The 26377-nt window shown below is 33.8% G+C and overlaps 1 protein-coding gene across 6 annotated transcripts in view; it reads right to left on the bottom strand.

Annotated features, from left to right (window-relative positions):
* The window catches only part of Ssbp2 (single stranded DNA binding protein 2), a 241525-nt gene that overhangs the window by 58360 nt on the left and 156788 nt on the right, over positions 1 to 26377 (bottom strand). For 4 of the 6 annotated variants that reach the window (XM_070031150.1, XM_070031151.1, XM_070031152.1 and 1 more), the window contains exon 5: positions 19199 to 19288. The exons of the other annotated variants lie outside the window; for them this stretch is intronic. In XM_070031150.1, the coding sequence (XP_069887251.1) occupies positions 19199 to 19288 (90 nt within the window). The remainder of the gene's footprint in view (positions 1 to 19198; positions 19289 to 26377) is intronic. 6 annotated transcript variants of the gene reach the window in all.

Raw genomic sequence — 26377 nt, 5'->3', positions numbered from 1 at the left:
AGACATTCAAGTGTTAATTTATTTGAATATTTGAAGGGATGATATTTTCTTTTTAATGGATAGCCTTTGGGGATGAATGTATGTTAATAGGATTATCTGTACTTTCCTGACTCTGAGGTCCTAAAAAGACTGATGTTAGGTACGGTCAATATATGTGGAGGTTCAGAAACTGACGGATGCCTACAAAATAAAAATGCAAGAGGCAAATTATATCCACTTTTAGTCAACTTATTTCCTCTTATATATCTTCTTTAAAAAAATGCAAATTATGGGGCTAGGAAGGTGTCTCAGTGGTAGAGTGCTTGCCTTGCATGCATGAGGCCCAGGGTTCAATTCCTCAGCACCACATAAGCAGAAAAGCTGGAAGTGGTGTTGTGGCTCACATGGTAGAGTGCTAGCCTTCAGCTGAAGAGCTGAGAGACAGTGGCCAAGGCCCAGATTTCAGGCCCCATGACCGACAAAAAAGAAAGAAAGAAAGAAAAAGTGCAAACTATGTTTTTAGGAGAGAAAGGAAAGAAAAAGTAACCCACAAACTTGACTTGCGTATATGCAAATATATAATTAAAGCATATAGTGATGAAAGTCTAGGTTATTTTGATAAAAATCTACTTTTATCTAAACATCATTTTGCTTTAAGTACTTTAACATAAAATTAGTTGTTACAATACAGGCTCTTAACATTCAGATTGATTCTGAAATTGATTAGCTCATGTAACACAGTAGAAGGTTCAGAGAGTTATGCATGGGGCAACTGAGAATATCTAATATCTGTATTTCCCTATTTAAAAGCCAATTTGCTTCCAAATATGATTCAAGATAATAAAACAAACGAATTCTTTTTATGTCAAATGCTAATCTGTCCTAGAGATTATATGTACTGTTAGTACAAATTCTATCTGTTGGCAGATATTTTAGTACTGGCTGTACTCTTTGAAGAACCTGTTCAAAGAGTCCTTAGTTCTGAGAGTGAACTTGCTTTTTATATTTGGGGCACTGTTTATTTTTTGTTTCATTCTGTTGTTTAAAAATGACATTAACTCCCTTTTTAAAAAGTTATTTATAACGAGCAAAGGACCTGCACTCTAGTTTTTCTACAACTACTACTATTTAACAGAATGAGCTTGGTGTGATAAGCTTTGAAGACTTTAGTTTTCTCAACCTGAAAATAAGGGAACTGCATAAATTGACTTCCAAAATCCTTCATAAAAAAAAAGTATTCAGGATTCTGTGTTAATTACTTTCAACCTAACCCTTAAATCTAAAGATGAGTATATTGTAGGTAGTTTAAATACCTGAAGTGTGTGTAGGGGTAGAGTTAAAATATGGGGTGAGGATAAAAGCATATGCACCCAAGACACAAACCATCTTTATCAATGAGAAAGAAAATTTTTACCATATCTTCGAGAAAAGGAAATCATAGTTAAAAAGAACTATTCTAGCAAACAATGATGTTCTTCTTTGTTGTTATACTAAAGGTCAAATGGGGAAAAAAGGAATAGAACTTACTGATTAGAATGTTTGGTGTAGTTCATTCATTCAACAAAGCTTATGAAATCCTACCTATGTGGGTGGTAGTTATCAGTGAACAAAGTAGATAAAAATCGCTGCCCTTTCCTTAGGATGTTTTACATGCATAGTCTGATAAGTATAGGAGAAACAATTTCCTGGAATAATTGTTCTCTACATTAATCCACCTATCTGTAACAAATAGAAATGTTCTCTTCAGCAAATTGCAATTTATCAATGAAAACCCAAAGAAAATAATATTTCAACCTGATGTCTTCCTTGGAGTCATATTATATCATCCACAAATGACAGAACAAGAAGTGTTACTACGCTTTAAAAAATTTTCCAAATTAGATAAAAGATAAAGATTATGTTGTTTATAATATAAGGAAAATTCTGGTAGCAGAATTAGTAATCTAACAGAAATTGCATTTGGAGGTAAAAGTTAGTGTTTGTATATTTTTTTTGTTATGTATGTTGTGAACAAAATGTTTATATACCCACAGACTTTATATGCTGAAACTAATATCCAGAATGATGGTATTTGGAGGTGTGGCCTTGGAACATATTTACAGGTAGTGAGGGTAAAGTCTTTAGGAATGGGATTAGTTTCTCTCCCTCCATTCTTTCCTCTCCTGCCTCACACCCATAAAAGTAAACTACTGTTTGCATACCAGAAAGATGGCCCTCAGCAGGAACTAAATTCACTGCTAACTTGATCTTGAATGTTCCTACCTCAGAACTCTGAGAAATAAATTCTGTTGTTTAAACAAGGTTGTCTGTGATATTTTTATAACAGTAGCCCAAACTGACAGATATAGTCTATAAGAAATAGCATAATCCAAAACAAAGAAAAAAAAGCCATCATAAAACCAATAAATATTGATGATAAAAATGAAATGAAAATATTCTAACAAAAACACAAACCATGTGTCCAGACTGTTTCCCCCAAGTAGTATTTTAGAGCAGAAAAAGAGCATTTACAATCATTTTTATTTCAAAAAGAATGTCAATGAAGTTGAACGAATTATTATTTTCTAATGTATTAGTCATGGAATTTTAATGTTTCTCAAAAGGAGATTTTCCTTTAACCCTTCCCCTTTATAATATTTATAACATTTATAATAAAATGTGACCTAATATTTGAATTTCTTTTCGATACATTTAAAAAAATAGGATTTTAAGAGTTTACTAGACCAGCTTTCTTTTGTGCAAAAGAGACCCAAAGATGAAATTTCTTAACTCACAGTTTAGCTTCAATAGATAGATAGATAGATAGATAGATAGATAGATAGATAGATAGATAGATAGATAGATACTTTTCCTTCTCTGCTTCAAAATTGGCTATTTATAGAATAATGACATGTACATACCCTTCAAGTAATGACCACTAACCATAAACAAACTGCTTGACTTAGCATTTCCTCTCAGGCCTCCCAGCAACTGTGCAGCCATTCACTTAATGTAGACTTCTTTACCCTTGCTACCACTCAAATACGAAAAATTAAAAACACAGTGAGATTTCAGGTAAGCAAGTTAATATGCATGTAAAGCACTAATTAGCATGTGATCTTGACAATCCTGACTAAAAGGAATACCATGAATAAAATAAATTTAACAAGTTCTATCTTTTTTCTTAAACATATTTGGTGGAACTTGCATAATACCTACAATCTGTTTTATTTGTGTTTTTATGATAAATTCTAGCAGAGACTTGACAACAGGTAGAGAATGGTGATAAATGGATGTGATATTATTAGATCATCCCCATTATAATAAAAATGTCCATCGTAATGTGATAACTGATAATGAGGTTCTTAAGGAAGGGAATGAAGCAATTAGTACAGTCTTAGAATATACAGAGCAAGCATCCAGTACATATTTGTTTGGTTGATTAATGATGCATTGACAGTCATGAACAACAATGATGGAAATCTCTTAAAACCAGGCAAGAGTGCATTAAGCCCTAGTCTCACTTGGTCTCTTTATTTGTTTCATTAAAAGTAATACCTAAGCCAGCACTGGAGGCTCACGCCTGTAATCCTAGCTACTCAGGAGGCTGAGATCTGAGGATCTTGGTTCAAAGCCAACCCGGTCACGAAAGTTCATGAGCCTCTTATCTCCAATAAACCACTCAGAAAACCAGAAATGATGCTGTGTGACTAAGGTGGTAGAGCACTAGCCTTGAGCTGAAGAGCTGAGGGACAGTACCCAGGCCCAGAGTTCAAGCCCCACGACCAACAACAACAAAAAAAGTAATACCTATTGATATTGTAAAGAGTAAACCTCTGGTTATTTGATGAAAAAAGTGTTTATAAAATATGTCTACATAGAAAAATTCTGCCAAAATAGGATAAATTGTATCTTCCAGACAACCTAGTAATATTAAGAATGAACAGAGAGTAACCTCAAGAAGATATGGAATTATAATTACAATATCTATATGAACATATTAACAGAGCTTATAATTTAGATGACTAATAAGGGCTTCTATTTTCTACTTCTGCGGTCAGATTTTTCTGTTTCTGTAGTGTCCTATTTAAAATAATAGTTCTACTACTACTAATGGTTCTACCAGTGGTTCTACTAAGTAGACATATTTAGTAATTAACCAGCTTTGGGTATAAAAAGTATACTAGGCAAGTTACTCATGACTTGAGCAGAAATGTTTGAAACTAATTTGTCTTTTCCTGAAGCATAGACAAGCCATTAGAACTGCTAACAACTCTAGATAGCAGTTAACTGGTTGGTTGTTAGTCTCATCTAATGTCACATTTCTATTCTGATACCAATATTTTTAAATATATTATGAAAACTTGTATTTCTTTTTTTTTGGGGGGGGGGTCCGGTCGTGGGGCCTGAACTCTGGGCCTGGGCGCTGTCCCTCAGCTCTTCAGCTCAAGGCTAGTGCTCTACCAGTGAGCCACCTTCCCAGCCCAAAAGCTTGTAATTCTTATACCAAGTCTCAGCAACACATTTGCAAAAACATGTTTCACTAAGAAAAACTTCAGCATTTGAGTAAAAAACACACACACACACAAAACCAAACTGCTTTCTTTCCCTTTATTACTTTTTCTGGTGATAGTACTGGGTTTGAGGACAGGTTCCTCACACTAACTAGGCTGCCCCTCTACCACTTAAGGTTGCTGGGGGCTGGCTTCAAACTGTAATCCTCTGGCTCTCAGCTTCCTAAGTAACTAGGATTTTAGGTGTGAGAAGCCACTGGAGCTTGGCTAAATATTCTGCTTTCTTAGTACCCTATTGTGTTTAACTATCTTTAGACCAAAAACCTGTAAGAAAAAGATTGTTTGCCAAAAAGTAATTTGCTTTTCCCTGAACACTCAGGTAAAGATTCAAAGTACAAAGTAAAATACAACCTGGAAAAATATAGGCTATCTTCAGTAATTTCATTCACTACTTAAGTATCAAATATATGTATCTCTTGGTCCTATGTAAAAATAGCTTTTAGAACAGTAACAGTCTTTCATATTTTCAATATTGTGTTTTGAGCAAAGTAGGACATAATTTGATAATAAAATAATTCTACAGTTTAAAATATCTTTTAGAATATGAAAAATATGACAAGATATAATTATTTATTCATGGGGTTCACAGTCTTAGCAAGTGAATAAAATATATTTACTATAAATTTAACCAAAAGCATAAACATTATTTTACAAACTATTTTTGTATTTATATTTTAAATTCTTTTAAATGATTTTCTAATATAGACTTCTATTATATATTTTACTTGCAATAATCCCCTTAAATTAAATGGATTAACTTTCTTTGAAGTCTTATGCTACTAATAATAAATAATATTGGAAATCATGTTTTGGAAAAACCTTAGCGTATTGTAACTTCCTTATTTCAACTGGGCTATATTTCATATGAATGTTTACATTTTTATTTTTATAATTCCATGAAATGTTTCATGAATTTTCTGCAGAAAAGTAATGATGCATAAATTATACATCAAGTGAATTTAAACTTCCGTTATAATTCATACATCTTAATTTGTTTAGTTCCTTTTCTGTTTTACATGAACATCTCCATCAGACATTACTGACACCCCAATGAATAAGACACTCTTGATTAACACATTTTAATTCCAACTAGTACTAAACTAATTTAGCTCACAAAATGACATACTTGTACTGGCATATTCTGCTGATCAGCATAAGTATGTAGTTTGTCTCCCATACATCTTAGATATTCTTATCATCATCAACACTTAATTAAAATAACTCACATAAAATAACTGTAAAGTAATAACAGACCCGGTTTCCTTGATGGTATTTTGGCAAGGCTAATCCTACACAGCACAGTGTTAAAAGCAGAATACATATTTTGATATGGATTCAATCTAAACATCAAAATTGGTCCCATACATTACAGCCTTTTCAAGAGATGAGACTATTTCTCATTATCATATAATCATTGGGGATAGGTATACTGCAGACTTCTGGGTTGTAAATAGGGACTAGTCTAAAACACTGTAAATGTTTAAATAACATTCTATAAAATTAACCATTTTATATTTGTATATTTATATGTATGTGTTAATAAATATATGGATATATTTATTATTTTTAAGTCAATCTGTATTTCAAAATATGCAAAGACATACACTGTTTTTGCTTCTTTGAGATGAGTAGTTAAGGTCTTCTACAATGCACCCTTCTTGTTCCCCTGCTGGTACCCTGATGTTAGAAAATTTTCAGAGTAAACAGTAATCCTTTCAAATGCCCAACAGGTTAAAACATTTATTAAAGACATTGGCCTATAGCTTGGTCTTCTAATATAACTGGCTAATTATAAATACTTTAACTTTCCTTAGAAACAAAATCATACTACCACATTCGTTTGGTGATGTGGTTATAAAGAAGTTCATATTTAAAGTTACTTAGTTCACATGTGAACTATATGGGTATTTTTCTAAAGAATAGATCTTCAAATAAATTATTGTTGCATCAAAAGTTTGTTTGATATTAAAGCTTTCTATATCACTTTACATTCTCCTCCTTGAACACTATATTTGGTTTGCAGCATACCATGCCACTTGATTCTTTTCCTATTTCATTTGTTCTTCCTTCCTTTCTTTCTTTTCTTTCTTTCCTTTTTTTCCTTTTCTTTTTTTTTTTTTTTTTTTTTTTGTTGGTTGTGGGGGCTACACTCTGAGCCTGAGTGCTGTCCCTCAGCTCTTCAGCTCAAGGCTAGCTCCCTACCAATCGAGCCACAGTGCCACTTCTGGCTTTTTTCTGCTTATGTGGTACTAAGGAATTGAACCCAGGGCTTCATGCATAGAGACAAGCACTCTACCACTGAGCCAACTTCCCAGCCCGTGTTATTCTTTCTTAGTTCTTTGATGCTACTTTTCCATCTCCTTGACTTCTTAATGTTGAACTCCCTGGAATTTCTCATTGTATAGTTTCTTTTCTCCAACTACACCCACTACCTGGGTATTGGCATCTAGGCTCATAGCTTTAAATATAATCCCTATGCTAATGACTCATAAAATTACATTCCAGCCTGTCTCAACCAAAAATATCCATGCTCCGGTATCTTATTCTTTACTCAATATCACTGGTATGATTAATAGCCACCATATCCTTAGCACATTCATGATTAAAATTCTGAACTTTCTTCTCATACTTTTTCTTGAAGTTTTACGTCTATGAATAAATGTCAACTCTTTTTTTTTCCAGCTGAAAACATGCCAAATATCTCTGCAGTCATCCTTGACTTGTCTTTTTAATCTCTCCAACAAAATTCCAGACTGTCACCAAAATCTGTTTGCTGTAACTTCAATATATGTAGAGAATCCAGTCACTTTTTCTCTGCTGCTACCTTGGTAGCATTATTCTCTTCTAGGACTATGTAATGAAATCCAACCTGGTCTTGTTTCTACATTTTCCTTATACAGATTAATCTCAACATATAGTCAACAGGATTCTGTTAAAAGCCCACACAGAGATAGTAAAATTTGAAGCATGTATAAGAACCTACAATGATCTACTCAGTAAGGCTTTCTGTAACCTACAACTTCATATCTATTCACCCCAGTTTACAAACAATTTTAACTATCCAGATCTCCTTGTTCTTTGAAAAAGAAAAAAAAAAGGTCATGCTTTGAACCCAGGGCTTGTTTGTTTCTCTGCTTACAACAGTATTTTCCTATTTATCAAAAGATTTGTTTCCTTATTTCCTTCAAATCTTTGCTGAAACGACATCTTTTTTAATGAGTCCTTTTCTGACCACCCTGAACAAAACTTTTGGAATGGTGTTTATTTAACCTTACTTTTTATTTTCCTCCAGAGCCCTTATTACTAATAGATCATATATTTTAAAATAATTGTTAATTTTATTTACTGTTTGTTTCCCTTACAGACTTTTATGTTCTATAAGGATATGGATTTTTTGTTGTTGGATGAGTAGGAGGAAACTATTTTTTAAGAGATGTACAAGATGTTATGTCAAAAATGAACTTTACAACTTTGGCGAGGGGGGTGGGAGATGGGAAGGGAAACAAAGGAGGCAACAATGCTTGATAAGAAATGCACTCATTACCTTGCCCATGTAATTGTAACCCCTCTGTACAGTATTTTCACAATAAAAAAAAAAACGTTGTGTTTCTCCAGTTACAGCCTGTACCACTCATCTGTTAAACATAAAATAAACAAGAACAATTAAACATGTAGATTTCTAATACCAGACTACCCATCTTCAAGAATTCTGATAGATTAAGGGCTCAGTAACAATCAGGATTCTTAAATTAGAGGTCCATCAAATACATGGAGAGGAGCACAGCCCTGTGGGTCACTCATGAACTTTCTCTCACCAATATCCATATACCAATATCCATATACATCAGGAGAGGGCCAAATATGGCCTGTTTTTATAAATAAATGTTTTCTGGAACGTAACGATGCTTGCTAATTTACATAGTATTTGTGGCTGGTTTTATGCCATAATAAAAGAACTGAGTGACTGTGATAAAAGACCATGTGGTCCACAAGGTCTAAAATATTTACTCTCTGGCTCTATTTACTTTCTAGCCCTTTATAGGAAAAGAATACAAAGCCCTTGATACAGACTATAAAACTAATTATCCCTGAACATCCCCTACTGGTATGTTACTTAAAACAAAAAAGAACCAGGTACCCATGGCTCATGTCTATAATCCTAGCTATTTAGGAGGCTAAGATCTGAGGTTCAAAAACAGCCCAATCAATAAAGTCCCTGAGACTCTTAGCTCTAATTAACTACCCAAAAGGCAGAAGTGGAACTGTGGCTCAAGTGGCAGAGTGTCAGCCTTGAGTGAAAAACTATGGGACGATACTCAGACCCTGAATTCAAGCCTAGTACACACACACACACACACACCAAAACAACAACAACAAAAACAACAACTACCAAATGACAGAAGAGGCCAAAGGCTTTCTAAGACAAACTTTGGATAATGTTATCCACCAAATATATTAATTATTCTTAGTTGAATATATTTAGCAACTGTTCATTTTTAATTCCCAAAGAATGACCTTTTATCACTTTACATTATGGATGGTAGGAAGGAAGAAAGGAAGGAAGGAAAAAAAGAAGGGAGGTCATTTTTGTTCTGTAACCAACATTAACTAAAAATTTAAATCATGCTATAAATAGCCTTGACATACTTGTAATTTGCTCTATATAAATTTTTTATCAAGAGACTTTAACAAAAACAGAAGCAATCTGGAAAGTATTTTCAATTATATGATAATTCCCAAAACAAAAGTACAGTTTCAAATTATGTGAAAAATAGTAAACTCTTAACATATTTGATTTTCATGCACATTTATTAATTCAAAGTAAAAATCTTTGAAATCTTTAGCTTGCAGAAGTAGCATGAAAGTGAAAGAAAAACCAAACACTAGTCTCAAATGGTCAATCTAACTTTGTCTCCAGTATTTGGTTTAACAAACAAGTCAAAACTTAAAAAAAAAAAACCACATGGATTTCTAAGACAAAGATATTTCATTCTGTTTTAAGTAAAAGAACCACATACAGATTCCCAACACTTGATACTTTTTCATTGGCTCCCTGCTCATCTAGTCAGTGCTGAAGGGTCTTTGGTTGTCTGAAAAAAAGCTTATTTAGTTACTCAAGCTGAGAAGTTTTAATTTGTTCTAATAGTTGAGGCCAGAAAAACTATTACCACAGCTGCAGGATAGCATTATCAAAGCTAGCAGCTGTCAGACACCTTTATATATTTTCCAGTTGCTTTTACCTTTATAATAAGGAAAGACTTCTCCATTTTCAACATTTAGAATCTTCTTTAAAAAGATTCAAAAGAAAATAAACCCAATTTTTAACTGCTTGAACTTTGATAAATAAGCAGTCTTTCCTACTATCTAAGTCTGGTCCATTTGTTTCTCAGACATACTATTACTAATATCTGGTTTTAGAAACTATAGATAGAGCTAAATGTTTTAATAAGTTCATTCTAGTTGAGATTTTCCAGAACTCTCCTCACTCAAACTAAGAAATGTTATAATAATCCTTTGTTTCACAATACAAGATCTACAACTTGTTGAGAATGGAAAGCGAGCTTCTCTGGTTTTAGAATATTTCTAAAGACTAATTTCTCAGGAATAAAAGGAAAGAAAAATCATGGGTGCTAAGTGAAATGAACCCCCAAAATAAGGACACAAGAGGTTTTATCTTTGTCTCTGTTCTTCTTAATGTACTTATAATGTACTATCTGATTTTTTTGTTTCTTTGTATGTTCTTCCCCCATGGTACCACCCCTGTTGTCACTGTATTTGATTCTGGTGTCATTTATCTTGTATACGCATTATTCTAATTTGGGGAGGGGAAGGAAAATAACAAAATACTGAAATAAGGATACAGGATGACCCATTGTAACAATGAGATGTACAAGACAGTATGTTGAAAATGAACTTTACACCTTTGCAGGGTGGGGGGGCACAGGGGTGGGGGAGGATTTGAGGAGATGGGGAGAAAAGGGATGTAGGGGAAATATAAAGGAGGGTGTAACAATGCTCAATTGGAACTGGACTCATTACCTTGCTCATGTAACTGTAATCCCTCTGTATAGTATCTTTACAATAAAATATATATTAAAAATAATAATCTAATAAAAATCAAATCAGAAAAAAATGATGGGGAGAGAAGACAAACCAAATTTAATAGAAGAAAGGAAGTAGGAAGATATTCAGACTACACAACTAACTGCATAAATATTAGAGTAACACAGACGTTTCTGATAATATTATAGCTAGATTTTGAGAACCTGAACAGGAACAACATACCAGGTAAATATGGATCTCAGGGCATCTTCAAAGTGTAGTAGTTATTCCCAGAGAAAAAACAAATATATTATTTGTTTTAAAGATACATTTAACAATAGATTATTTTTCTTTTTCAGTTTCACGTGTTAAATAATTTTTCTCATATTTGATGCATTTGAATCCTTTTCTTCTAAAAATATCAAGAGTATTGTGTTACTTTGAGCTTTGTATTTTTTTCATGTCGGTTTATGAATGCCATCAATACTGAGCCTTACTAGTAATTAATAATCCCATGGAGAAAATGGGAAAATTCTTACTATTTTTTTTCTATATGCATGACTGCTATGTCAAAGCATTAAGTCAGTTTGCTATAGTGACGTGTTGCTAAAAATAGAACCTGTGGAAATAAATCTTGAACAAATGGAGAGATCTTCAAACTACCACTAGATGGCAAAACAGGTTTACCATAGCTACTAGACCTGAAAACAAAATGTGACTTACAAACCTGCTGCAACGTATTTTTTAATGCATCAGTGTTTTGATCAATTTATGTTATAAAATATGGATGGCCACTTTGGTTTGAAACTAAAGTACTTGGTATACTTGATCTTCAGCATGAATTTATAATCTTATCATGTCAAAGCTTTCATTTACAACCGGAATCAATGTATTATTAATTTCAACAGTTTTACTCACAAAAACTGATTTAGTGATTACAATATAGTAAATGTATCATGATAAAATATCAGACAAATGATAAAAATGAACAAGTCTATACACTTTTATACACTAAAATTGAATATTTACAAATGTTTATATCCCTCATTACAGATTCAGGTATTATCAATATTAGTATTATTGAGATATTTCATTGAGTTTTATATAAAAGATATACACGTGCTTAGTTAATAGAGTCATAAGTAGATTATAGCTTTTTATAAAGGTGTTTTGTGGTAAAGAGAAGAGGAAAAAAATAAAGCATTTCAGTCCTCCTCAGAAATAAGAAATGTCCTAATGTTCTGTAAATTATAATAAGCTCACAAGAAAAACTTTGCTACTTATCCATAAAATTAATAGAATCAAAGCTAACAGAGTTAATAGTCTAAAATTTTAAAGCACAAAAGAATTAGTACTTCCATTGTTTCATGTAGAGCATTTTACTAAATTATTTTGATCATTTCCTACATTGTTTTGATCACTACAAATGAGTGCTATGAGAATGAATAAAGAACAGGCTGGTGCTATTAATAAATAATTTAAATTTCTTAGTACACTCTGAAACTTTTGAATAGAGCTAAGCAAGATTATAGACTCAGTTCTGTGTGCCACTCATGTGTATTACAATACTTATGCCATAATACGATGTTGTATTTATTCTGCAAGAAACTGCCAAACTATTCTATGGCTACTTCTATGGTAATCCTCATGAGTCTGAGCAGCTAGACTTCCCATTTTCAAAAAGCTCCTCTGAATACACTCATCAGTTTCCTGATAGATGTCACTTTAGGGATTTATAGGAGTTCTTATGCAAATCATTCTTCTGATAAAAAAGACTTGAAGTACATATATGCTTTAAATGACTTGATTTCACTAATCCAGCATCTCCTTTTGCATATGTAAAAAGATCTACTGATGTTATTTAATTGTTCTTTCACTCAGCATCTGAAGCCACCAAAGTTGGAGTGGGAACAATGTCATGAAAAGAAAAGATACTCCATTGCAACAATGAGATGTACAAGTCATTATGTCGAAAAACGAACTTTATAACTTTGGTGGGGGGCGAGGGGGAGGATCGGATGGGGGGAGGGGGGAGTTTGGGAAGGGATGGGAAGGGGAAACAAAGAGGAGGCAGCAATGCTTGATAAGAAATGTATTCGTTATCTTGCCCATGTAATTATGACTCCTCTGTATGGTATTCTCACAATAAAAAAAAAAGACAAGACACTAAATTACAGACAGCCTTGCAGAATGGACAATCTGGAGTATTTATTAAATTTAGAGTTAAAGTTCATTGCAATGATGAAATTACAAGTTTAGAATCTATGATAATGTCACTTGGTAATACATTGTGTCTGCACTTACAATGGAAAAGGGGGCTTGTTTAGTAATGCAAATAGGAATAAAGGAAGTTTATTTAGAACAGTTTCAATGTACTTTTTTACAGTAGAATCACCAAGTGAGTACAATTCAAAACTATTCTAGGTGGTACCTGATGTGCTAATCATAAATTCTTCTTTCTTCATTTAATTCTACTATGCTTAATCTGTTTATAGTCTAGTCCCATTCCAACCATCCTCAAATACACTTTTCATCTCCTCACTAGGAAGATAAATTTAAAACTAAAATATTCTCTTAGAAGGTGAGGGTAATGGGGAGGAACTACCTTTTAGAATTGCATAGTAAAAAAAAAAAAAAAAAAAGGAGGATAGAAAAAGTGTTTGATACTCCCTTTGAATTAAGCATTACCTGATATTGTAGTCTCTGGCTTCTAAGAGAGCCTTAGTCTCTCTTCTAGCCAGTTTTCTGTTCTTGATATTTTCTATTTGCTTTCAATCTCCATTGTCTTGCACTGACTTTAGGCACTGACTGAACGTGATCTTGAGTGTTCACACTCTCCATATTTAGATCATTCTTAGAGGACAGTATCTCTTTGAAACTGGTTAGAAATTATGTGAACTATGATTATTTGCTATTTCTATTCATGAAAGTCAGCTTCTCTTCATTAACCACATGCATGTGACCAGAATTATGTTGATATATGATTCAATCATTGTAAAAAACATAGTGTTAATATTTAGGAAACAAGCTGTCTCATAACTATATATACTAAAATATAGTTTGTTCTTAAGAGTCTTTTTTTTTCAACATTTCAAAGAGGTGTTTCCAGGGAGACAGACATTTAAGTGGTAAATAGGTGGAACGGGTCCATGGGATTGGCTGAGATAATCCACCTGAATAACTGGTAAAGACTTGTGAATCAAACTTATTTAAATTTTCTTCAAGTTTATGGCTTACTTCATAATGACAACAACATTACAATTATCCAGAGATTAAAAATAGGAATTGCAGAACAAACTTCTAACTCTCTTCTATACTTAATTTGATTAATCATCTAAGCATCATCAAACATAACTAAGAACTGTTTTTTTCCCCTTTGTCATCCTATAGCTCCAGTATTGATTAGGTTCAAAAAGTTGCTTCCTTGGGCTAATATAATCACTAATCTTCTGAAACCCTGTACCTAAAGTCTGTAATAATTTGTTTCTTGTTCATTTTTAAATGTTATTATTTTTGTAGTATTTACAGTATATCCTCTGGTCTTTCCATTCTGTAATTTCTCCCTGAGCAATTAGTCTGTCTACATAGATTCCAGGGCCCTTAATATAATGATGATCCTGTATTTTTTTCTGTCCTAGGCTTCAAACCTATAGGTCCATCAGTTCAATGCACATCTCTACTTGTTAGTGTTGGAGGAACGTCATCTGCCCAACACAAACCTATTTCCCATGCTGCAGTTATTTCCTTAGAAAAGAATATCTCTATTTGGTTCGATTAGGACAAAAAGCCAGGATATGACTTTTAATTCTTTCATTCACACCTTTGGACTTTATTTTTGTGTCTAAAATCTACTGATACCTTTCCATATCCACTATCACCATTTTAGTCAGAATCATCATGAAGTTGCACCTGTTATTAATGTACTAGCCTGCTAAATAGTATCCCTATGTTCAGACTTGTTCTTCTGAGATTCTAAGACTAGTTGGAGTGAATTTCTTTTCTAATAATGCAAATATGAACATGTCCCTCTCCTGTTTGAAATCCTTCAACAGTCTTTTCCTGCTTGGAGGACCAATTTCAAGCTCTTTACTAACCTACAGGGTCCCTTATAGTCCCTTTCAAGTCATTACCGTTCATTCTCTCTTTAGCTAATTACACTTCACTTTTTCCTGATATAAGTGGGTTTCTTTCTCCTTTCCCCTCTAGATTTTGGAATCTTTTTTCTATCTTCCCAGAATATTCTCCCTTTGTCCAATTTGCCTAACTCTTATCTCATCTTTAGATAGTAATTTTAGTTCACGTAGTATTTCCACAATACATTCCTGCCTATGCTTCTCCCAAGATTGGGTTTGGTGGTCTGATTTTCTAAGAAAAAAATCTCCCTATTTAATTCAGCCATTGCCACATTTTCTATACTCTAGCAACTTATTTTTCTCATTTGCCATATTATAGGCTTGAAAAACTTTTTATTGTCAAGGTAATGTACAGAGGGGTTACAGTTACATAAGTAAGATAGACAGTGCATTTCTTGTAGAACTTGTGTTATGCCATCCTCCTTATACCCTCCCCCAAGTGATACAGATCATTTCCAACACATTGTCTTGTGAGTATCGCTGTTGCATTGGGTCTTTGTTTGTCCTTTTGTCCCACCATTTTGTTCTCCTTCCCTTCTCTAATTCAGATAAACATATATACAATACTCAGGGTACCAAAATCAAGTACAGTGATAACAGGATAAACCATGGGAGGGGGGGAACACAAAAGAAAAAAGAAATCACATAGTACATTAAAAACAACAATAACAAAAAAAACCCTCTTGTGTCCATGTCTTGGAGTTCATTTTACTTAGCATCATCATGTACATATATTCAGATGTACATCATTTTACATAGTCATTGGGCTATTAAATTTCTTGTCTAACTTGTTACCCTCTCCCTTATTTTCTCCCTCTTTCCCTCTCCCCCACTCCCTCTCAAGTTGTACAGATCATTTTTCAACATATTGTCTTGTTGCCTGTTGCACAGATTCCCCCTTTGTCCTTTGTCTCACCATTTTGTTGTTTTTCTTCCCTTGCCTAGTTCAGATAAGTGTGTGTGTGTGTGTGTGTGTGTGTGTGTGTGTGTATGTGTGTGTGTGTGTGTGTGTGTAATACCCAGAGTACCAAAATCAAATGCAGTGAGAACAGGTGAAAATTCATAGGGGGAAAAACACAAAAGAAGAAAGAAATCACACAGTACATTGAGAGCAACAACAAAGAAAAAAACTCTTGTGTCCATGACTTGGAGTTCATTTCATTTAGCATCATTAGTCATATGTACATAACTTTTGAGCTATTCTACCTATCTATCAAGATTATCCTAGATATATGGGGCTGGGAAGGTGGCTTAGTGGTAGAGCGCTTGCCTTGCATGCATGAGGCCCTGGGTTGGATTCCTCAGCATCACATAAGCAAGAAGAAAAAAGCCGGAAGTGGCGTTGTGGCTCAAGTGGTAGAGTGCTAGCCTTAAGCTGAAGAGCTGAGGAATAGTGCCCAGGCCCAGAGTTCAGGCCCCACAACCGGACCCCGAAAAAAAAAAGGGAGAAGATTATCCTTGATATATACTAATTATTACAAATAAGGGAGATCTTGGGACCTATTTTTATTTGGGTCTGGCTTACTTCACTTAATAAGCTTTTTTCCAAGTCCTGCCATTTCTTTACAAGTGGGGCAGTGTCATTATTTCTGATGGAAGCACAGAATTCCATTATATATATCCCATTTTCTTGATCCGTTCATCTACTGAGGGACATCTAAGTTGACTCCATCTTAGCTATGGTGAATAATGTTGCTATAAACATAGTTGTACTGGTAGCTTTGGTGTGGCCTTGTTTGTGGTCATTTGGGTAGATGCCCAGAAGTGGAATTTCTACATCATAGGGAAGCTCTTATGTGTAGTCCTTTGAGGAACCTCGATACTGCTTTTCAGAGTGGTTGAACAAGTTTACACTCCCAACCATGTAGCAGTGTTCCCTTTTGACCACATCCTCTCCAGCATCTGTTGTTATTAGCTTTCTTGATTACATCCATTCTAACTAGGATGAGGTGGAATCTCAATGTTGCTTTGATTTGTATTTCTTTTATGGCCAGAGATCTTGAGCATTACTTCATTTGTCTATTGATCCTCCATGCTTCCCGAATAAAGTCATTTTAAGACCCTTCTAAACAAACTCAAGTATATCTTTCCCATTTTATGTCCAGGAACTCTTGCCTACTACTTTTCCTACCCTTGCTTTCTCTGTGTTACTCTGAATATCTCAGCATAAGTTGTTTTGATGTGGCCACATTTTCACTTAAAGTGCTCCCACAGTCTGGAATGCCATTGCTTTGCTTCCATTGTATCCCCTGCACCCTACCCCCCAACTCCTACACGTTTTTCTAATATTCAAACTCTCTTACCTCCAACCCATGTAGACTTAATGATTCTTTCTTCTTGATCATCACATAGCTTTTTATTGTTAGCTTTTTAGTAAAGACACTGAGCTTCATAAAGACACAAATTACAGACACTACAGTATCTGATATCTAGTGGTACTCAAATATGTATTGCATTGGAATAATTCTAGTTAACTCAGTTTCAACTACACTTAACAAGTCTTGGATAAAGAATGTAGGTAAATAGAGAATGGTTCTTTCTATCAAGTGAAAATGCATGGATTCATATATCTTGGCATAGCCCTAGCATGAAAGAATTTGCCATCGTCTTTAATCAACCTTCTTTTATAACAGTATCACTTAAAGATATTCTAGTACCACTCAAATAGATAAAACTCTTCTGATTTATTCCCAATCCAAGCCATCTTTGGCAAGAGAAGAGCATGAAGAAAAAAATGAAATAAAATGAGCTGGAAATATTTCATGAATAACAATCAAGTTGAAAAGGTAAATTCAATGGCATAAATCCAGACTGCTTTGATTCAATTCCCAATGCTGTCACTTTCTGATTTTGTGCAAATCGTTTATCTATCAATGCTTTGGTTACTCTATCCACACAGGGGGAAATATTATAATATGTAATACTTCACACTTAGGGTTTCTGTGGAGATTAAAAGTTTATGTAAAACACTGAGAACAAAACATAGCACACAGAACATAACAAGTAAGAGTTAGCTAATATTGTTATGTTAATTGGTGGTTGCTTAATTACTAAGTTATAATCTGTTCTTAGATTTTCAGGAAGGGCCTCTTAGGCAGAATGTATGCCTTGAGGAATACTCTGAAATATTCTAGACTACCTGAGTAATACTGTAGAGCAGCTAAGTAAATAAGAATGTTTTAAAAGACCAAAGTTGGTACCAGGTCTAATTAAAGCCTTTTAACTGAATTCAACTTTGTAAGATTAGTTACAATTTTATTTCTCCATTTTCACATTTTAAGTACAATATAATGATGGTATGGGTGGACTAACAAATTATCACAACTTTGAAATATAAAAGCTGAAGGGAAAAATTAGCTTATAAGTACCTAACTTACTAATAATATAGCATATTATATTTATTCCTATAAAATGCCTCCCAACTCTATTCTTAATTCCTAAATTCTTAATTTTCATAAAATTCTTAATTTCTCTGTGTAAAAATACATTTTCTTTAGCCTGGGACTGGTGGCTCACATCTGTAATCCTAGCTAGAGGACTGAGATCTGAGGACTGTAGTTTGAGTTCAGCCTGGGCAGTAAAGTCAGTGAGACTCTTATTTTCAATAAAACTACTCCAAAAAAGCTGGAAGTGGCACTGTGGATCAAGTGATAGAATACTAGCCTTGAGCAAAAAAAGCTAAGGGACAACACCAAGGCCCTAAATTCAAGTACCAGCACCAGCAAAAAATAAATAAATAAATAAATAAATAAATAAATAAATAAATAAATAAATAAATAAATAAATTTTCTTATCAAGTATAAAAATAAATTTCAGAATCTGTTGGTTTGAGTTAGAATACTATCAGATTTAATATGTGGATTCTGACAAATTAAAAATGATTGTAATTTAAATTACAATTCTAAATTAGCATTGCTAAAACAACATTATTAAGATCCTAAGAAACTAAAAATATATTTGAAAATCAGATCTTTAAATGTTATGTAAAGGTATGAATAAAAATTCAGCTTAAAAGCCACAGGGATAATTCTCAAAAGTACTTTTAGATAGCCTATAATGACTTAGCTGTTTATTGAAAGTACAGCCAATTCTTGGTTACTTTTGGTCTGTAGAGACATGGATAGCTTGGATAGTTAAAAAAAACAACAACAATAAAAACATCAACAAAAAATTTAAAAATCTACATCTCTTCCCAGAATGTTATTTTTAGCTTCTCCCACAAAGTATTTACCACAGTTAACTTAGTGGACTAATTTGCATTCAACTTCTTCACTTTCTTAATTGAACAATGAGATGGCTTAATTAATCAACAACAAATAAAACAGAAAGGAAGGGCAGTAAAGTAGATAACAGTCTGAACAATCAAGAGTTGGCTGCATAGTATTATATCTATATTGAAAATTAAAACAGCCTCATCCTCTTTCATTATCTTTAAATAAAATCAAACAGGAGTTCCTATGCCTTAACATTCCTAGTCAAGTCTCTGAGTACCTGAAAGAACCCTGGTGGTACAGGACCTACTGGCATGCCATCTCCTGGGGGAATGTTTCCTAGCACTGGACTGGGAGCTGCTGCAGCACTCTGCAAAGAATAAAGGAGAAACAAACCTAGATCATTACAGAGAAGGCACAAAACCAAAAACTAATGATAATAGAGTGTAAGAAGGGCTGTTTTTTCATTCTTGGGAACAAATGCCAACACTTTTTTCCAGTCTAGAAGTAAAGTAAGGTATAACAGTTGGGTGGTGAATGACTAAGTTTAGTTGGTTATAACAGGCTTCTTTAAATTTAGTGAAGTCAAGGAACTTTAAAAGATAATATATTTAAATAATACATTAAATGCCATTAGTAATAGGACAAGAGTTTAAGTAAGTGACTTATTTTAGGGCTGGGAAGGTGGTTCAGTGGTAGAGCGCTTGCCTTGCATGCATGAGGCCCTGGGTTCAATTCCTCAGCACCACATAAGCAAAAATAAAAAAGCCAGAAGTGGCGCTGTGGCTCAAGTGGTAGAGTGCTAGCCTTGAGCTGAAGAGCTGAGGGACAGTGTCCAGGCCCAGAGTTCAGGCCCACGACCGCCCCCCCCCCCAAAAAAAGTGACTTATTTTAAGGCATAGTATCTGAAATGGTAACCTCATTAATAAATAGGTGAATATGCAGGTAAAAAGTTTAAAGATGGTGGTCGTAGAAAAAAACTCTTATTTATTTTTTAGGTTACATTTTTTTAATGTCATAAACAAGTACAGTAATTTCTGAGTATAAATGGCAAGAAAGTTTGCCATAACTAGTAGTCCAAAAAAACCTGTATGGGGGTAAGGATAAAAATTTAAATAGGACACTGAAGAAAGAAATTAAATGTGGAGCGATTTGTCTCATAAAATCAGATAAAAAAATTCAAAGTCCACATACCTTACAAACTGTTTCATGAAGTCTTGCTATTTCATGAAATATGAATATGAAAAACTATGGAGTAGCCTTTTTGTAATTATAAATTTAATTCTAACACACAACACTTATATATACAATTGTTCTACAAAGGTAAGATTTCTTCTCTCAACCTGGTTGCACATATTACAAATACAAAAAAACAGTCCAGAAGGGACCAGATGGGAATGTAAATTACTATAGCCATTATGGAAAAAAATATGTAAACCCTTCAAAAAATTTAAAAAAGAATGACTGTACAATTCAACAATCTCTACTGGGTCTATGTATTCAAAGTAAAAGAAATTAGTATGTAGAGACATCTACTCCACCATTTTTTATTGAGGTACTATCCTCAATAGTGAGATGTGTAGTCAACCTTTGTTTATCAATAGATAAATGAATTAAAAATGTTCCACATATACTCAATGGAATATTACTCAGATATAAAAAGATGAAAGTCTGTTATCTGTGACAACATGGATGAGCCTGGAAACCAAATTAAAGTAAAATAAGCCAGACAGAGACAAACGAGTACCATTTGACTCAAGTGTAGAATCTAAAAAAGTTGATCTCACAGAACTTGAGAGTAAAAGGAAAAGCAGAAAGTAAAAGATGGAAAAAAGGTTGGTCCACAAGGACAGCAGCACAGAAACGGAAAGAATAAGTTTGGGTGTTATATTAACCGTAGAGTAACTACTGCTGACAAGAACGTATTTTGTCTGTGTTTCCACCTCCTCTCCTTTTCTAACCCTTTCCCGTTGAGCCTACCCTACCACTTTAGAGTATCAGCTTCCTGGTGTTTTATTTTGCTGAACTTTGATTTTGGCTTTCTAAGGAATTACACTATCTGAGATATTCCTTGAATCTACTGTATTTCAGTTAATACATTTGTATACACTTACATATCACCCAATGTATTTACTTAGGAGTTTGTAAGTTAAATCTAGCTCACATACATAAGGGAAAACCTGCATTCTTTGTCTCTCTGGGCCAAACTTAACATAAATTTTTCCAAGTCTTTCCAATTCGTTACAAAAGATACAATGTCATTCTTTCTAATGGATGCGTAAAATTCCATTGTATACACATTTTCTGGATCCATTCATCCACTGAGGATCATCTGAGCTAAGTCTATAACCTGGTTCTAGTGAAAAATGCCATAATAAACATGGTTGTGCTAGTTTACTGTATGCTGGTTTGTAATCTTTTGAATAAATCCAGAGATAGAATTGCTGAATCATAGTGTAGTTCTATATTTAATTTTTTTGAGGAACCTCCACATTGCTTTCCAGAGTGGTTGAACAAGTTTACATTCCCATCAAGTGTATTAGGGTTTCCTTCTGACCACCAGTATCTGTTAATGTATATCCTAAAAAATTAAGTAGAGTGAGGGAAAGGGTGGATAGGGGAGGAATGGATGTGAATGCTGAAAGGGATAACACAGATCAAGATATATTGTATTCAGAACCTGCTTTGTTAAATGGCAACTGCTTTACACAACTATCTAAAGATAATAAAAATATAAAGGAATGTATTTTGTATAATACCAAAAGATGATTTTGAATGTTTTACCAATTAAGGACCAGAAATATGCCCCAAGACAAACCAGTTGTAATATAATAGCTCTTGTATGAAAGAAAACCAAAGTAAGTCCTATATTTAGCATACCTGCTGCACTGTCCTCACTGTATATTCACCCTGTACTAATATTCCACTAAAAGACGTAAAATCCCAGTTTATCACAGTACGCATTTCCTAGTATACAAATTGACAAAGGATGTATCCTCTAGTATTTGGCACTTGTTAGCAATTAAGGCTAATGATTTTAGCATTTTCTGAGAAATGCCTAGAAATGTTGCTTAGATGTAAATGCCAAAATTTTAACTTCATATAAGGTGTATATTTTAAATGGAAAATAGTATTTCTTACATATTAAGGATAAGTTAGTCTTATTTAGCAGATAAAATTTAACATATAAAGACAGTAGCAAAGAAGTAAGTAAAACTCTCAGTTAAATACTGTGTTAAGTGCTATATTATAGTGTTTCATTCCAATCTATATTAGCCAATATTCTAGTAAGTGGAGACAAAAAATGATAAAAATGAACAAATAATAAAGTGTATTTATTCATAATCCAAAAATAAAAAGAGCAGGGAAGATAATTCACAGTAAAGAAGATAAGAGTTACAATTTTGAACCAAAAACAAGCAAATGGAAGAGGTAACGGTGGCTACTGGTTTAAATGTGCTTTTTACACTGTTGTTTAGGCTCCCCATCCAACATTTGAAAATGGACTACATTTTTACAGTTTACATTTATTCTCTCACATGGAAAGATAATTCTGGAATGATTCCACCTTTTTAATATTTTGGGCATAATAATACAGTTGCCTTGAAAGTCCGGAGTTTGATAGCTAGATGATTTCTAAAATATGGCATGATGAATTAGTTATCTGGTGTGACAGTAATTTTTAGCCATTGCTCTAAACTGAAGTGAACAAAATCCTGGCAATTATCCATCACACAGTATGTAGCCCACATAGTTATGGCCCAAACTTTACTTTGGAGATTAATTAACAATGGATTATCCCTCCCCTTCTTGTATTAGGTGGACTCAGCTTAGATCACCAATTGGTACTCAAAGTGGTTTAGGTGTAGATTAGAATCTATTTGGTACACCACACTGATCATTAATAAATGCTGTTCTTATAGCCAGCATAAAGGTACACTTCCTGGTGCTTCTACATTAGCAAATGGTACATGTCTCAATCTGCCTAACTTAATAATTTATACATAGTAACTAAATGACTAGTACATGCAATGAAACTATAAACTAAGCAAGAATTAAGCTTTTAGGATTAAGGTTTTATATAAAAAGAAAAGTTCCATTTTTTCTGTTTAATTGGTGGAATTTCATAGCCTTGTCTCTAATTTATTTCCAACACACAAGACAAATGTATTTATGATATAAGGATCCACAGAAAGTTGTTGTTGGACCAAACTCATAAAGTATGTATTTTTCTGTGGTGTGGTAACCAAATGACAACAGAAAAGCAAGCAGTTTAATTATATTAAGAACTACTACAAAGCATTAGTTTCACTGGGTTTACATGAATTCTCATTAGTGTACCATGGAAAATCCTTTATTATGCAATATTCATAATTATTTAGGGTTGACTTTTATTTTACTGTCTTTTGAAACAACAGTTACAAACAAGGCGTTACGATATTTCTTCTAACAAAACGGAATGTGTAAGATCTTCAGTGCTAATGCAAATATCATTCAAAAATGTTTTGTCTACTCTACTGCATTACTTTGTGTGCTTTTTTGTTTGCTTCTGCTTGTACCCTGTTCTGGGGCTTAAACTTTGAGCCTATGTGCTGTTTCTGAGCTTTTTTGCTTCATGTTAGCACTCTACCACTTGGTTTCCACTTCTGGCTTCTTTAGTGCTTAATTGGATATAAGAATCTCATGGGCTTTCTTGCCCAGGCTGGTTTTGAACCACGCACCTCAGATCTTAGCCTCCTGAGCAGATAGGATTATAGGCATGATTCACTGGCTCCCAGCTACTGTATGCTTTTAGTATGTTAGTACAGTCCAACATATATTTTTTGAAATTCTTTGTTTTGTCATATATATTAGAAAAATTGAAGTTTTAAAGGAATAGCATAAAATAAAACTTTGTATAAAAAACTAACTATCACATATTTCTGACAAGACATAATTAGTTAACATTTATCAAGATTCTATACATTTAATAACTAGGAGTTTGATTTACTAAAAATGTTAGAGAAATGGTTGCTTAATTATACAGGAGAGACTAAAGGAAGAAATCTATCTGGTACAAAAATATCATAATGAAAGCTTTTACTTTGTATAACTAATGTGAAAACAAAGTAAAATAAAAAATAAAATGTATATTTGATGGAGTAAGAAACCTATTCTTTAGTATGTAGAAAAATCATGAAGTAATACTGTCTAAAATAATGGTTGGATTATGAGAAGTTCCTAAAGGAGTTAAAGGGAGGGGTGAGAAGAAAGAGGTTGGAAAGGGGACTATTGATTTTTTTTTTCATTTTTTTTAAATTTTATTTTATTTTATTTGAGAACATACTGTACAGAGGGGCTACAATTACATGGGCAGGATAATGCATACATTTCTTACCAAGCATTGCAGCCTCCTCCTTTGTTTACCCTTCACCTAAGACATCTGTACTATTTTTTAAGCTGGTAAGATTTCACAATGTGTTGCCTCAAAAATGCAGGTATTAGCCAGGCGCTGGTGGCTCACGCTTGTAATCCTAGCTACTCAGGAGGCTGAGATCTGAGGATTGTGGTTCAAAGCCAACCCACTCAGGAAAATTCCTAGAGACTCTTATCTCCAATTAACTAACAGAAAACCGGAAGTGGCGCTGCGGCTCAAGTAGTAGAGTGCTAACCCTGAGCTGAAAAGCTGAGGGACAGCACCAAGGCCCAGAGTTCAAGCCCCACGACTGACCAAAAAGAAAAAAAAAAAAGCACGTGTTAATAAAAGAACTAGTGCCGTGGGCTGGGAAGGTGGCTCAGTGGTAGAGCGCTTGCTTTGCATGCATGAGGCCCTGGGTTCGATTCCTCAGCACCACATAAGCAAAAAGAAAAAAAGCCGGAGGTGGTGCTGTGGCTCAAGTGGTAGAGCACTAGCCTTGAGCTGAAGAGCTAGGGACAGCGCCCAAGCCCAGAGTTCAGGCCCCACGACCAGACAACCCCCCCCCAAAAAAAAGAGCTAGTGCTCTTAAGAGATGATTGGGCCATGATTGGTCCTCCATTGTGAACAGGGCTTTGTATTCTTATAAAATTGATTTGATAGAAGGAGTTTAGTCTCTTTGCTGTTGTGTCTTCTCCACATGAGGACACCGAAAGATAATCCTCACTAAAACTCAGATGATAGTGCCTAGATCTCACTCTTTCCAGCATCTGGGAAGAGTTAAGTGTTCCGCTCTTTACAAATTATCCAGTGTTAGGTATCTGCTATAGCAATACAAATCCCATAGGTACATATGTGTGTATATGTAAACATACATACATGTGTATATGTAATGTGTATATACATATATGTATATGTAATATGTATACACACAAGTAATATACATACACGTGTATTTCTGAGAAACATTAAAAATTGGAAGTGATTCTGGGCAGCTTGTTATGATAATTATGATGCAAAACATTCTTAAAATTTTTGATTTGTGGTTGAAGATATTGTTTAGGCATCTTTCTATGCTGAGTGCTGTAGAAACAATTTTCAAAGAAATGAAGAAAATAGGAAAATCAGGAACAAGATAGGAACAATTTCCTATTCACAAAGAACAGAAGACAATGCTGTTGCCTTTTCATCCTTGATTTATATTGCTTGGAGTTTTATTGGGGATGAGGGGGACATAATGTGAGTAGACATATGTTATCTTTTATTATATGTTTGAGATAAACTATGCTTGATCATCATGGGTGATCTTTTTAATAGACATTGAATCATATTTGTTGATATATGTAGGATATTTACATCTATGTTCTACTTTGATATTTTATCTATATTTTAATTCTAAAATATTATTTGCTGCTTTGTATTTGTCAAATTTAAATATCAGGATTAATTTGCCTTTTCAACATGAATTGGCATCAAACTGTTTTTTTAAATGTTCTGAAGAAGTTCATACAATATGGTCTACTCATATGGTGGAAATTCAATGATTTAATCATTGAAAGTTAAAATATGCAGTAACAAAACTGAATACACAAAGACAATTTTTGGAAAAAATTATGGTCAGTGTTCTTTTTATATTCTCTACATCTATTTTCTTCATTTAAGGTTTTCAGAACACTTCATTTCATTGCAATATTTAATCTTACCCATTTCCATTTTCACAGACTTAGAAAAAAAGGTTGTAGCTGTGACACACACATCTAAGAGACCCCAAAAATATATGTTTCTGTAATTCCTGGTAAAAGGACTATAGCCAGGCAGATGGCATCCCATCTATATGTGTTTCCTACTCTCCTTGATCTCATGAAGTATCAAATTCTTAGTATAGAAACAGAGATGAGATATATGCTATTTCTAGGTCTTGGTTTTAAGAGTTGCTCTATAATGACAATGAATAGGATAAGGAAGAAATCAGGAGAATAATTTCACTTACAATTGCCTTTAAAGGAAATTATTAGGTATAAAGTTAACCACAGAGGGAGAAGACCTCTATAATGGAAATCAATG

Source organism: Dipodomys merriami, unplaced genomic scaffold, assembly GCF_024711535.1.
Source record: "Dipodomys merriami isolate MVZ:Mamm:240054 unplaced genomic scaffold, mDipMer1.0.p SCAF_20, whole genome shotgun sequence".
Lineage (NCBI taxonomy): Eukaryota > Metazoa > Chordata > Mammalia > Rodentia > Heteromyidae > Dipodomys > Dipodomys merriami.
Note: the sequence above shows the minus strand (reverse complement) of the source record. Positions and strands in the feature narration are given on the sequence as shown.